Genomic DNA, 14,443 nt, shown 5'->3' with positions numbered 1-14,443 from the left:
GTTGGAGACAGAGGCTGACTCTAACTCACAATCCAGTCCAGGTCCCACTTGGAAGGAGTCTCCTCCCTGTTCAATGATGGACATGCAGATCCAGGCAATTGTCAGCTACCTTTAGCCACATTCAGGAATCAGAAAATAAGAATGGCCTGAAGGCTTCCCTCCCTCCTCGCGTCAACCATTTTCAAACGGCTGAAAAATCTTAACCATGTCTAGAAAAATATTAGAACTCAAGAATGTCCCGGGGACAAAAAGGGACTCTTCTAACTCATATAGACAAAACCACTTCACCAACATACTGGAAGATTTTTCAAAAGCTGGTGCTTTCTTATGTTTTATTCTCTGGAGTGTGAGCTTTACAGGTAGGTTAGATTGTGAGAGGAAGGGGTGCAGGAGAGGGGCAAGGAGACAAGGAACGCTGTTAGCAGAGTGGGCTGGAAGTCCTGACTGGTGTGTTTGGCTCAGGAGGGCCCTCTGGCCAGCTCCACAGACAGGTCTGGTTTTGAAAAGTGCCAGGGAGCCATGGATTTGCATGTTATTTGCGTTCCAGGCTTCAATTCCAGGTATGTGGAATGAAATGAATGAATGCACAGTATTCAGACTCTCGGTTAAGGGGTGGACTCAGGAATCCAGACCACACTGAGGATCCAATCACTGGTCCCACTTGGATCAGGAGACATAAGACACAGAGACAGAATAAACAGTCAAAGAGACAGAAAGACAGTCTTAGAGAGACAAACACCACCAAGTCCTTTTTTACCAGGGAGTTTCCAGTCAAAGCAAGAAAGCAAAATCCACAGAATTTATTTTAAATAAATCAACTTTTAAGAACTAGGGAGAGAGTTACACACAGGTAGATAAATGTAACATCATCCCTGACTTATCTCTACCTCTATCCCTCCATCATCCACACCCAGCTTCCAACTGGAGTGTGTGCCTATGACTTGGCCTTCTTGAGAAGATCCGTTGCTTGGTGTCTGCCTAGCCTCCAAATTAGTTAAACTCTAAGGTCCATAAGGACAGGTGGCCTTTATTTCCTTGGTCAAACCATCTTTTCACTCCACCCTCCAGGACCCCCAAGTCCAGTGCTTAAACACTTGCTTATTAAACACCCAGTGTAAGGGGTTCCCCAGAATATCAGAAGAGGCAAATGCCCTCCAGGAACTTAGCTCTGGCTAACAGACAAGATACAGGCAGCAGGTAAAATGGTCCATTTAAAGCACAAGACAGAACGGGACTCAGTCTATGGGAGATGTACAACAGCACTGGAAATAGAAAAGACAGAGAAGACTAGAAAGATGTGTGGTTAGAAAAAAAAAAAATGCTATGATTAGCTCCTTGGGACAGAGACTGAGGCCCCGGAAGGGCATGCTGAACTGCCAAGGAAGATGTTTAAGGGTAGAGTGGGGCATCAGGTTTGGGACCATGAAGGAGGTGCAGCCCCACGGCAGGCTGCCATAAGCAGTCCTCCCTCCCCAACCCTCGAAATACTGTCTCCTCAATCAGTGTTTAATGCAGTTACCCTACTCCTCACTGGCCAGCCAGAGAAGCAGCTTGCACTCCTGGCTTGAAGAAAAAGCACCAGATCATTCACCTGCCCTCTGTGGCGACAGGTCTCAGTCTATTCCTGATTTAAAAGTCCGATTACAAATATGGAGTTATAAGATTTTCTGATTATAAGGGCTACAGCTGAGGTGCCTCGGTGGGTTAAGTGTCTGCCTGCAGCTCTGGTCAGGATCCCAGGGTCCTGGGATCAAGCCCCACATTGCATCAGACTCCCTGCTCCTGGGGAAGTCTGCTTCTCTCTCTCCCTCTGCTGCCACTCCCCCTGCTTGTGCTCTCTCCCTCTCTGTGTCAAATAAATGAATAGAATCTAAAAAAACAAAAAACAAAAATAAGGGCTAGAGTTGTCCAGGTAAGAGATTTTAAGATAATGTGATTAGGGAAGGCTTCATGGAGATGGGATTTAGGTGTGTGCGCTCTGGAGGTATTTGTGAAAGAAACACAGGAGTAAACTGAATGAGGTGTGCCCCACTGACTGGACTCTGGGCTCGTTGTACATCTCTTTCTCACACTTTCCCTTCCGGACACTGACGCTCTGCAGAGTGGAAGGGCAATCTCCAGAAGTCAGGCAGTTGATGGCTACTTCTCAGCTGAGAATGCCAAGGTCAATAGCTATCACCTGTCCCATTACGGTAAGACTCAGACCTGGGCCTTAACTCCAAGACCAAGCTATATAAACACTGGCCTTAAACTTGAACTTTGAATCCCTACCTTGACTGAATTCTATTCCAAGCAGGATCACGGCCCTCCACATTTCAGAATCTTAGACTCCGACAAGACCCTAGATATCTGGTCCAACCACTCACAATGAGAATTATTCTTGCCCTATCCCTGACAGCCCAGAGAGGCAGCCTGTACTAATATTATTTCAAGGTTTATCTTCTGGCTTCGAGTTTCTTTTTTGTATCCTCCAGGGGATTCATGTGTAAGTTCTCCCGTATCTTAGTGGATGACCAGCATGACCCCACATACCCTTATGTCACTCCTTACCTCCAAAGCTGGGAATGATGGTCATGAACTCTTACTAGAGGTCAGGGTTCAGCACAGGTGAAATAAGGTTTCCATCTCTAAGGAAACATGCTGGGCTGAACCTTACATTTTAGGATGATTTTGAAGCTATGGGTAGGTTCCTTTTGGGCAGCGAAATATGGTAACTTTTCCAGGAGCTCAGCATGTGGCCTGTCAGAGTCAACTACAGGCCATGAAGGTCTATATTCCACCTCGCCCTGGCTCATCCAGGTGGAGCAAGAGAGAAGGCAAAGTCCAAATGTCTAGTAGTCTATCTCTCTTACTCTGGAAAGACGTATTTGAGAGCTGGAGGGATGGCATCGAAAGACCAGAGGCTGAAACATTAAAAACACTGGGGTTCATAAGTGAATCCTCTCCCTCTCTTTAGGCCTTTTATAAGCCTATGCCTTTTATAAGACTGTGGTTCCTGTTGTGTTGAAGGCTCTGTATCTAGACTGAATTCATCATCCCTCAAGTGTTACTTTTTAAGGGGAGGTAGGTGATTACGAGCACTGAACACACGGAAGAAGGAAAAACCGGAGAAAAGGCAAGAGCCTTTAGTTTAAAGCAGTTTAGCTAAGATATTGGTAGCATGCCCTTGGCCATGGAATGCAGAAACCTCTTCTTGCCTCCCTGGTCATCTAAGCCCACCCTTACATGAAGGAGAAACTAAGTTCCCAGATACTAGTCCTGAGTCTGTTGGCTAGTTCTCTGGAAAAATGGCCCACTACAGGAGTCTATATTTGGTTTCCAATGAGCCACCTTGGGCTACAACCTATGCCTCAGCTTGGTCCACCCTTGTAGGGTGGTCTCAGGATCACTAACTTCGCCTTGTGTGAAAATGCACTGGTCAGAAAGGGGTCCACGTTCAGACAGGCTCAACAATTCCTTATATATTTTTCAAAGTGCTTTTGTCGCATGTTTCATTTTCTGTTCTACATGGCAATAAATATTTGCTGCTTTGGTCTGTACAAAAGATCTATGAGGAAGGTAAGACAGATGTTGTTATCTAAATGGACAAACAATAAATACAGACAACTCTCTTGTTCTGAGTCCCCCCCCGCCCAGATAATAGCAAAAGCGCCTGGAAAACTCAGGTCTTTTGACTCCTAGTCCAAATCTATACCACATTGCCATCTTTCAAGTTGTCACTGACATACATTAAGTACCAAGAACCCATGCGCAGGAGTCCTACAATGAGCCTGCACATTGCTGCTTTCTAAAAGAGAATGTGAAAGGTCTCAGCAACTCATAAATAGAAAGCTATTTATTTCCTATAGAAAAACATGAAAGAAAGAAAGAGAGAAAGGAAGAAAGAAAGAAAGGAAAAAAGAAAAGAAAAGAAAAAAGAACAAACGAACAGTGGTCTTCCCCAAAAAGTCAGGCAGTTATGAAAAAGGTAGGACATCTGGTTGTTGGAGTGGAAACAGTAACATTCAGTTAACAATGGAATATTTAAAAAAAATAGTTTTCTTTTCAAATTGTAACCTGTGGTAAAACATAGAAAAATGTACTAAACAAGCTTGGTATAAAACAGAGTAAAATTTTCAAATAAGCCCAGAGAGAAAGCACAATGTTGGAAAGGATGGGGTACAAGGGAAGAAGAGAAAATATTTCATACAAAACTACCTATTACAATACAGAAAAAAGTATAAAACGTTCCTATTTTGGAACTTAAGTACAAAATGACACTGGCATTGGATCGTTTCACTATCTAGCCTGAGGAACGCTCAGAGGGTGGGGAGATGCTAGAAAGAACAAAAGGAATAGCAGTTTTTTAGTCTCAAGTTGATCAGTCCAAATTCCACCCGTTTTCCAGTTGAAAATCTTGCCTCCCTCCATAACCTCTACCCCTAAGCCAAAGTTCATCCAGGCCTCAAAATATTGTTAGGAAGTCCACAAACACCCTACACATAGGGGCTGGGATCTGTGCGTGCTAGAGCTAAATCTGGAAAATGGAAATAAACCTAGAGGCTAAAGTGGTGAACACATTCAGCCTTTTAAAAAAAACACATATCCCTGTGAAATATATATATATGTGTGTATATATATATATGTATATATATATATATATATATATATTAAATTCTCTGTGGTTAGAAACATATTTAAACTAACTAGCCACAGACCACACTAGACCTGCATTCATCCAATGCTGGAATTTTATGCTAAAGACTGAGGTCCTTCTTCTTGGTCAGAAGTAGGTGGCAGTAGAAGTGGTGCCTTGGTTGCCCCACTGAACTGCTCCCTGGGTGGGTCTTCTCCGTATCATGTGTTCTGAGCACATGCAAACCCCTGCTTTAAGGAAAAGGACTGTCTGGGACTTTGGGGTCCCCCCAGGGCTCATGTGTTGTGCCTCACAATGGGAGGAAGCTACGGATGATAAAACAGCCTTGTATAGAAGCAGACGGATCTCACAAGGAGGCATATAAATAGGGAAGTCCTGGAGGAGGGACTTTTGCATGTGACCCAAAGTCCAGATTACAGTCACTTTCCTGACAACACATCTTGAAAATCCTGCATGTATGTATGTGTGCGTGTATATGCTGGTGGTTTTCATCCCTACCTTTTTGCCCAAGCCCTTTCCTACCTCTTAGTAAGGCCTAACAACAAGAGTTTATATGAAACCAAGAATCTGTCCAAGCTTCTCTCAGCCCCCAAATTAGGGACTGAGTGAGGCTGGAGCCCTTTGAAAACAAGATGGCAGAACTGAAGAAGTGAAAAGCAGTCTCTCTCTTCAGCTTAGGGATGTCCCTCACCCCTTTCACAGCACCAAAGTTTCTTTGCAAAAATAGTATCTGAGATACAAAAGGAAAGGCAGATGTGCTTGTGAATGCATCTCGCCAGGGCCTGGTCCAGGATCAAGGGCTTTACAAGAACAGAGGGGTGGGAGCAGCTGTTTCCAAGGTCTCTGGCTGTAGACAACAAAGAGCTGGTCCCCCACAAGGTCAATGTCGGCTAACTGAGACCGTCTTCACAAAAGCTTTCGGTGGAGAATCTCCCAGACCATCCGCTTCCGGAAGTATGGCATGTGTTGCTGTAGGGACACAGAGATACCCTTAATTTTTTTGTTGCTTTTATCCAGACCCAATACTCCTTTCCTTCTCAGGGTTTCAATTAAAATAGCTTCAGTTGCATTTCTGGTCTTTCAAATTGCTCAATTCTTGATTACATGTAATTTTTTCCCATTGTTTTCTACTGCTATCTCTACTGCTATTTTCTCTTATTGTGGCCTTACAAATTTTATTGGGTATCACCAGGAGCCCCGAGGCTACACCCAAATGTCTCCCAGAAATTTTGAGGATGGTGTCTATCAAGTCCTATATGTTGAACTTTTCAGATGACAGGAGATCTAAGGCTTGAAAATCAAAAACTTACTTTTTAGGGGAAGAGTTATGGAACTGCAAGCGTTAGTTCCACACAAGGGCTATGGTGGAAAAGTCTGGTAAACCCATTAATTTAAAGTGGAGGGCACAAACCATAATCTCCAGTTTCAATCCACTTTGGTCTCTGAAGGACAACATGGACAGAAATAAACAATCACGAACTAAGAGAAGACAGATCAGCTGCATCAAGTGAGGGGCAGGGGAGGGGGCAGCAGGGCAAATTGTGCTAGGAGTACACAAGGTGTGGCCTGTTCCAGAACCTGACTGCCAACCAGATGAAGAGAAAATGAAGAAAACTTGCTCTGGTCCCAGTTCTCTATTTCTTACAGGATTTGAGGTAGGTGAGGGAAAGGGGCAGAGAAGAAGGCTCTGCTAATGACCAGCATTCCTTGACTACAGCATGTGATATAAGGGAACGCAGCATGTAGTCTACCACTATCCTTCTTTTTCTTGTGATGTGGTCTGTGCAGTAACCACCACTGTGATGAACCATAGGCAGAGTCCGCTAGGCAGAGCAGATGGAGGGGAAAAACATCTCTTGGGCAGCTAGAGACAGGGTAGTCACAGGGATCCTTGCTGAAGGCTCAGCTCACCTGTGTGAAGTTGATCGGTCTGTCTTTGGTAATGCAGTCAGCGTATTTGCAAGCAAACATGCCACAGTCGCTTCCATTCATCTGCTGTGGAATTTCCTGAAAGATCAAAAACAACAAAAAGCTGACATCTTTCCAAGCTTCTTTCTTTCATATTAGATTATAAATAAGAACCAAAGGATATAAAATGTTACAGGTTTCCCTGAATTCTGAAGAGGTGACCCTAAGTCCCTCACCCAGAATGACACAAGCTTGGAGAAAAAAAAGAATACAGCATCTCAGTCAGGTCTTCATATTAATATTCATCTTCATATCAACCACACAGGAGACTATCTTAAGCTTTCATGACACCTAAGGATGTAAAGAAAAGTCCCTCCCATAAGGGCCAATCAGCAACCATTTCCCACAGCAGTGAAAAGCTCAGTAAAACAGCTGGGCATTCAAAAAACCTAGTTCTACATAAGAAACACATGACCAGTTTTCCCACAGACAGCTTACTCTATCTTCCCTGAGGAACCAAACAACCAAGCTGAAGTCCAGCTAGACACTAAGATAGAAGGTCCCTGAGAATCAAGCAATAAAATCCTATCCTTCCCAAGTACCCTAATCTCAGGATTTCCACCTGATGAGATGAAATGTACCTGGCTTTTCTTGCTGAAGAGCTGCCAGCCATTGGTGTCAAACTCTTTCCTTTTCTTGTCAATGCTTTCTTGCTTCAGGTATTGCCTAAAGGTATTGGGAGAGAAGATGAGCTGTGGGGCACTGGTGATAGCTGCCACCCTAAGAATGAGGTTCACAATCCTTAGGAAGGGTTTTCAACTGCACTTCTGAGGAAAACAGTATATAATGCTGGGCAGGGAATCTTTGGATGGCTAAGCTTCCCCTGCAGCTCCCAAAATTCATACCCACTCTGTCAACCCAAGGGAACAGGACCTCTGCCTCTTACACCCAGGTTCCTTCTACCTATTGTTCCTCCTGAGGAATGAGTTTTGATTCTTTTCCTTGGTTTATATGGTCCTTTAGAATTCGACCTCATGGGAGAAGGTTTCTTTAGCAATAACAAGGCAGTTATTCACTATTTATACTCTTGACTCTCCTGTGTGAAAATTCAATCCAAATCATAATTTGATGAGTGCATACCTCATACAGAGCACTCTTCTTAAGTGCAGACTGTTCACCATTCTGGAACCTATCTCCTCCTGGCCACCAGAGTGGTACAGTGGTATAGTGAGGAATAGGCACTTTGGAAAAGACAAACAGATGGGGTATAAAGAGATCTGCATTCTGGTTCCCAGCTGAGCCACTAACTACTAGGACCTGAGCATATCAAAGTCACCTCTGTGGGTCTTGGTTTCTTCATCTGAAAAATTAGCAGGTTGGATTAGATGACTTCTAAGTAGTTTCTATGTTGACTCTTCGTTATTTTAGTGCACTAGGCCAACAGTTGTCCCCATGAGGGCATCTTTCTGGTATTATTATATTATTATTAAACTTTACTTACTCAGACATAAAATATCCATTCTTACTCAATGTGACGACTTCCTTTATTAATCATAATCGCTCCACTAAAGGTATCAAAGAACTGATTTCAACAGTAGAAAAAACTCAACATATGCCCAACACCAAACTCTTTTGTTCTCAACTCTCTACTTACAGGAGGATCCTGCAGGCTTCATTGTTTATCCCACCCATAGAGTCATAATAAGTAATATTCTTCTTCCGAAAGTCCACAACCTGGGGATAAAAAAAATTCTGTGTGTTCATAAAATAAGAAAAATAGTCTCTCAGCTTTCACTTCCCTGGAACTTGGAACCTTTTGCCAGATTTCCTGTGAAATCATGACAAGTTTGACTGACATTTTGCATTATACCATGCTTAAATTGCAGAGGGAAGAATAGGGGACTATTTACGTAGTACTATTGTGGCCTCATTAATGGCCCTGAAATCTTTTTCTAGTACTTAGATTCTCCATCTGCCATGTGGGCAACAGTGAAGACACACATACTCTTCAGAGACTGTAAGATGAATGAGATCATTTCCAGATGGTTTCAGAAAGATGGTAAAATAGTTGTTTGCTTCTTTATGTGGAGAATTTCTCTTTAGCTTTAATTTTTCAAATGTAATTCAAAATAGATTGTGAGATAACTTTTGTATTTTTATTAATATATTAAATGAATGTATCCATGTTCTCAGAGTCATAAAAAATATCAAACTATCAAGTATGCAAGGCAAGTCATAATTGGGCAGAAAGTACGTCACAGAATCTGAGTTGGCAGTATCATTAAGAAGTCACTTTTTCACCCCCTGCCTTGTCTTGAGAATGTTTAGCCTTACAACTCCCTTTTATATATTTCCAGAAAAGGAAATTCCACAACTTTCTTCAAAATCTAAGTATCTCCCACTCTTGACAGGAAGTTCACTAAGCTATTCAATTTTTAGGCAACAAAAAAATGTAGAATTAATACTCACTACTCTGTATGTTCTATAATTCTATAGATTTCTTTTAAATTTGATTAAAAGTAAGAGAGGTACTCACAGCAAGACACCAGTGCACTCCTAGGTGAATGGGTACCAAAAGAATATCAACAGAAAATACATCCACTTTCTTTGTCCAACGTTTCACTGCCTGATAACCAGCCGTTTTTAACTTAGTGAAAAAAAAGGTATTAAATGCATGCACACTTGGCAATCCCTTCTCTTTACTTCGCTCCATCAACATATTCATGTAGAAATTAATTATCTGTGGGAAGAAATTAAATATATTAAAATAGATACTCAGTCCTTTCAAAAGAGTTGTGTTGTATGAAGGAAAAGCAGTTGCTGGGTTGCACAGCATGGTTACTGTTTCCTTATCAATTAAGACTTCAATACCCCAAAGCCTCATGCCCCTACATCAAATTCCGGAGGCATGAGCTATAGCTATACAGATCTACAGATATCTTATGGGGTTGAGGATCCATATGGGCACATGCTAGTCTGATCTGTAGAAGACTGAGGATTAGGTCCAAAAGTGAGATGGAGGAGGAAGGGGTGCTAGAAGGTGAGACTCAGAGAAAAGGAAAGGAAGGAACCAAGTAGTTTGATAAGACACAGTAGAGATATTTTAGTCTACTGGGACTGGGTGAGCAACTTAAATGAATTCTGAGCTCACAGCCTAGTGTAATAAAGCGAAGACCAACAGTTCAATCCTTAGATGTGGGTCACCTGGATTTGCACAGACCAAAAACTGTTCCACAACTGAAGACTGCCTTTTCAGCCTAGTAAGTCGGCTTTCAGAGATGACTGGCTCTGGTCTCAAGCAGAAGTGAGTAACAGAATAAACCATCAACTGTACTAGAAAAACCACCTCTCAACTGCCTCGTTGCTCAGCACTGTCACCTCTGCAGAGGTAGACATGGATATCATATAAAAGCCTACATTACACGAGACCTAAAAGTCCAGACACAAACAAGAAGAGTCAAGTTTTCCTCCAGAATCTGTATGGTTAGCTTTCTCATTTTTGTTGATTCCATATACGCCTCCAATATCAAGCATGAGTTCAAGAAATTTAAATGCTTGATATGGAAGATAGAGGATTCTTTCTGTTAACAAAACAATGTATTCTCTATTAGTGACTGTTGACTATGGTCCCTTTAGGTCCAGAACTCCTTGGTACTAAAGCCTGAAAGTTACTGTGCCGGAAGTTACTGCATACTTACTTTATGTGGCCAGCTAAGGCCAGGCCAGTGTCTGTCAACTGCAAGGAATGAATGGGCTAACTGATGCACATCTTGGAAATATGACTAAGAAAACAGGCACATTTTTCAGAATGCTTTTTGGGGAATGGGAAAACGCCCCTGTCCTTTGACAAATATTTACACACTAGGATGCCAGAGCAGTGAGCTACTGCCCAACAGTAGGCAACTACATACTGGGTAGGCAGCAGGGAACACTGCCAGGAACACACCGAAACATGGTCTAGACTAGAGAAAGGGCCTATAGATGAGGATGCCTCAGCAACTGCAGGGAAACCACACTCGCCATGAAGCAAAGCTCTGAGGGTGGGGGGTGGAGGGGAAGACTAGGACTGAAGAAAGACACTGTTTTGCCTGCATCTCTGAAGACCAAGCAACAGGCCCAGCTGCGGCTGATCCTCTGCCTAGTGTGATGCTCGGCAAATACCTGGAGCTCAGTTATTTTAAATAATAATAATGAATCAAAACATAATTAAGGTCGCAGATTTCTCAAACTGAGTTTTTTAATCTAACTCTGACCCCAAGGATAATGCTGCCCAAGGACGATTTCAGGCTTGTGAAAGGCAGCCAGGAATGCAGGAAGACCTGCCCAACAAGCAGAGATTTCTAGACTATAAAACTACATCCTCTGGAGAGAGAAAATCAGCAAGAAGGGATTGATTCTTCCGGTATTCTGCTCATCCCACAATATTAGCCATGCTATGAGGCTAAAACCGTTAATCCAAGGGGTGAAGTGAATAGGCAGATGACCTATCAGTCACTGTAAGCCAAACCTTCCATGGGCAGACAAAAGTCACGTACTAGAAAAGCAATACAGACTCAAGCAGAAAGTAGAGAGTAGGCAGAGAGATAAAGACAGCCAAGCACATGAAAGCCATGGAGATGAATCTCCTTTAGGTGCCCTTCAGAGGGGCATCATTTTGAGGTCATTACCCTGAAGTATAAAAGGATGACATAAATGAGTATCACGCTACCCATGATTTTCCTATGTTTTAGGAGGAAAGAGTTCCAGAAGCCAATGAAGTTAGACTTACACAGCCTCGGTTGTTTGGTTTCTTATTTTTGTGTTTTTATTTTGAGAGTGTGGACTATAAAGCTAAAGACCAACCCAGCTTAAGAAGAACAGAGATCTAATGATTCAGGATACACATTATCCATTTCCTTTGAGAACCCCTCTTCCATTGCTTTCGTTCTGCCTCCAACCACGGTTTCTCCACTGCCAGGGAAATGGCCTCCTCCAAAGTCAGCTTATTAATTAGTTCTAAGGAGTTGTCTGGGCTCTTTTTCATTTCCCCTATATCCCAGTAGGAGCAAGCTTGGTGGCCTCAGTGTCCTCCCCATTAGCTGAGGATGTATAATCTGACATCTGAGGTAGAACTGAAATCCCAGTTTCCTCAGTTTTGCAGCTATTACTCTGTCCAAATGAGGAAAATTGCCATAGTTCGGCCAAGACACAGTTCTACCAAAAAAACAAGCTAGGAGTTAGAGAACAAAAAGAATCCTACATGTCATCTCACAGAGGATGGCTGAAGATGAAGGAAAAAGAAATGAGAGAAGGGATCACAATTCTTAAGATGAAAGAGAAGCAGTGATAGGAATTTGCTTATATTTTGTGAAGACAAGGGTCCCTCTCTTCCCAAGGGGAGAGCCCTTCTGCACACAAGACTCTATTAGCTCCAAAAAATCTTGAATACCCCTTCAAACAGGGGGCTAAAAGTAGTCAGTCAGCACTGTGCTACTGTCTGTCTTGCCAATACACCAGCATCTGGGGACAATTGCCAGTGTTGGTCCACCTGTCCCTCTTTCTGGGGCCCACACTTGTCTGTCTGCTTGCTGAAGCTCCAGTGCCTCAGGAGCTACCCTTCCCTCTGCCTTCACAGCCTTGGCCATGAGCGCCTGCTTGTCTATGCAGGGCTTTTTGGGGGGCGGGGTGGGACTGTTGTTTATAGTGTCTTGTTCCTTTGTGATTTTATCTGAAGAGCTGCCAGGCTGAAGCTGGAAAACTTTCTCTTTAAAGGAAAAGCCTACAATGTTTTTAAACTAAGGACTCAATCCTTTTCCTGTATGTTACCGCAATGACATAAATGACCGCTGCTATCTATATCTTCCTTCTCACCCAGTAAACCAGCCAAACTATTGTTTTCTCATTCTTTTAGAAGTAAAATACCCCACTAACAGTAAAATTTTAACTTTTAACCCTTCCCAATTTTACACTCTGAACCTTTTTTTTTTTAAGATTTATTTTTATTTGAGAGAGATAGAGAGAGAGAGAAAGAGAAGACTGTGCACACAAATAGGGGGAAGGGCAGAGAGAGATAATCTTCAACAGACTCCTTGCTGAGCGTGCAGTCTGATGCTGCTCCTTGATCTCAGAGCCCTGAGATCACAGACCTGAGCTGTAACCAAGAATCACAGGCTTAACCAACTGAGCCACCCAGGCGCCCTGAACCTTTCTAACTGGCTCTAGGGAAAAAATGTTCTGAAAGTTGTGGGTATAACAGTGCTCCTACATAGAAACCAAGACAAGCTTCGATGGGGAAAAAGCCATTTTTCCTCTTTTACTTCTCTATGTTCTCACCTTGACCTCCCTGTTCTGATTTTTAAATTAAATCTACCCCTTTTGACCACAAAGCCCAAAAGACCAGCCAAGAAGCAGCATTTAAATAGCATGAGTCAGAAGATCATTCACTCGTAAGATCTAGACTATACTTTCAGGGATCATTTCTATAGTTTGTTAACCTAATTAATATAGACTGTAGACTTCAGGTAAGCTCTGTGTATTACATTTCTCACTGTGAACACGTACCCAGGATTCTTCTCCCATGGAAATTCAAGTAATGAATATTTAGAATCACTGCTAAAGTTTTAGAAAAAGACAGGCAGGCAACACCTATTTTTATGGAGTTGTGACAACTGTAATTATAATTCTCCATGACCCTGCATAAATCCCTGGTTTATCCAAAGGGCTAGTTCTATTAAAGAAACACTTTAAGAAGTAACTATAATGATGTGGAATCTACCAGTGAGTCACGTTAGAAACACTCAGATTTCCATTCTGATCATTTTATTCTACATGTAAGAGTACATTGCATATGATAGACACATCACATTCACTTAACTAATTTATCTCATTTTGCCTAGGGTCTCCCCGCCCCCCCCTTATGGAATCAGTTTTTACTTTCTAAGGCAAACTTATTTCCTGTGCTAGGCTTGTCTAGTTGGGCTTAACGTTCTGCAAGCTGTTTCCTCTCTTCACTGAGCAATACTTAAATTTAACGGCTCCTTGGAAATAACCAGAAAGCTATGACAACTACCAATTCCCCATTTCCACTTTTGTTATGAAAGAATGCTAAACGGAGTTATGTGCTCTGATTTCAGATGCTGATTCCACAATAAAAATCAGATGACCCCAGTATACCCCTTATTAAGTCTTACTTCTAACTTTCCCACTATCAATCAAGTAAGAATACTTTCTCTATACACAAGGCTACTGTGATGTAAAATAGCTGAAAGACACCTCTTTCTCTTCAGAGATGAGACTTACAAAATGGGTAGTTGGTCTGCCTTGTTAGCTTGGTCACCAGTGTAGTCAGTCTGCTATATAGAATCCATCTTATTTCCTCCTGCATTCCCTCACTCCCCACATAGTATTAGTCTTTTCCTTATGGTGTTCCCTCTAGCTAGGAAAAAGTCAGAAATACAGTGTTCCAACAGTCTAATGATTTTACATTTTGGAAGCAACTACAATAATTAACAGGGTTTGCAAAATAAAACCAGAAAAAAAAAGACATGTCTGCTTGTTATTTTCCCCATTCATCCAAGTAAATTACTAGTAAGGGATGACAGGAAGGACAGAGTCCTGGAGGGAAAATGAAGAGACTGGAAATGCAGTATCATCCTGGTTCTCCACATGGGATAGGGCACATTTAGTGCTGTCTAGAAGAGGACGTGTTCCCTGCCCACAAGCATTCAGGTACATGGGATCCATCTACCTAATCTGGCTTTCTACATCCTTAATGACTTTCTATTTCTCCCACTGATTATTGAGAAAGGTGTTGAAACCTCCAGTGATAATTACAGCTTTGTCTATTTCTCCTTTCAGTTTCATAAGTTTTGCTTCATATATTTTGAATTTCTCTTACTAGGTGTGTTCATCTCTAGGTTA

The 14,443-nt window shown here is 42.2% G+C and overlaps 1 protein-coding gene across 6 annotated transcripts in view; it reads right to left on the bottom strand.

Moving 5' to 3' along the window:
- Nucleotides 1–301: 301 nt before the first annotated feature.
- The window catches only part of SENP1 (SUMO specific peptidase 1), a 54,400-nt gene continuing 40,258 nt past the window's right edge, over nucleotides 302–14,443 (bottom strand). For all 6 annotated transcript variants that reach the window (XM_047743163.1, XM_047743165.1, XM_047743164.1 and 3 more), the window contains 5 exons: nucleotides 9,081–9,284; nucleotides 8,199–8,278; nucleotides 7,186–7,270; nucleotides 6,548–6,643; nucleotides 302–5,605 (listed from right to left, as the gene is read on the bottom strand). In XM_047743163.1, the coding sequence (XP_047599119.1) occupies nucleotides 5,543–5,605; nucleotides 6,548–6,643; nucleotides 7,186–7,270; nucleotides 8,199–8,278; nucleotides 9,081–9,284 (528 nt within the window). In that variant the 3' untranslated portion in view covers nucleotides 302–5,542. The remainder of the gene's footprint in view (nucleotides 5,606–6,547; nucleotides 6,644–7,185; nucleotides 7,271–8,198; nucleotides 8,279–9,080; nucleotides 9,285–14,443) is intronic.

This window comes from Lutra lutra, chromosome 8, assembly GCF_902655055.1.
Source record: "Lutra lutra chromosome 8, mLutLut1.2, whole genome shotgun sequence".
In the NCBI taxonomy this organism is placed as follows: Eukaryota; Metazoa; Chordata; class Mammalia; order Carnivora; family Mustelidae; genus Lutra; species Lutra lutra.
This window is presented reverse-complemented; position numbering and strand designations above follow the sequence as displayed.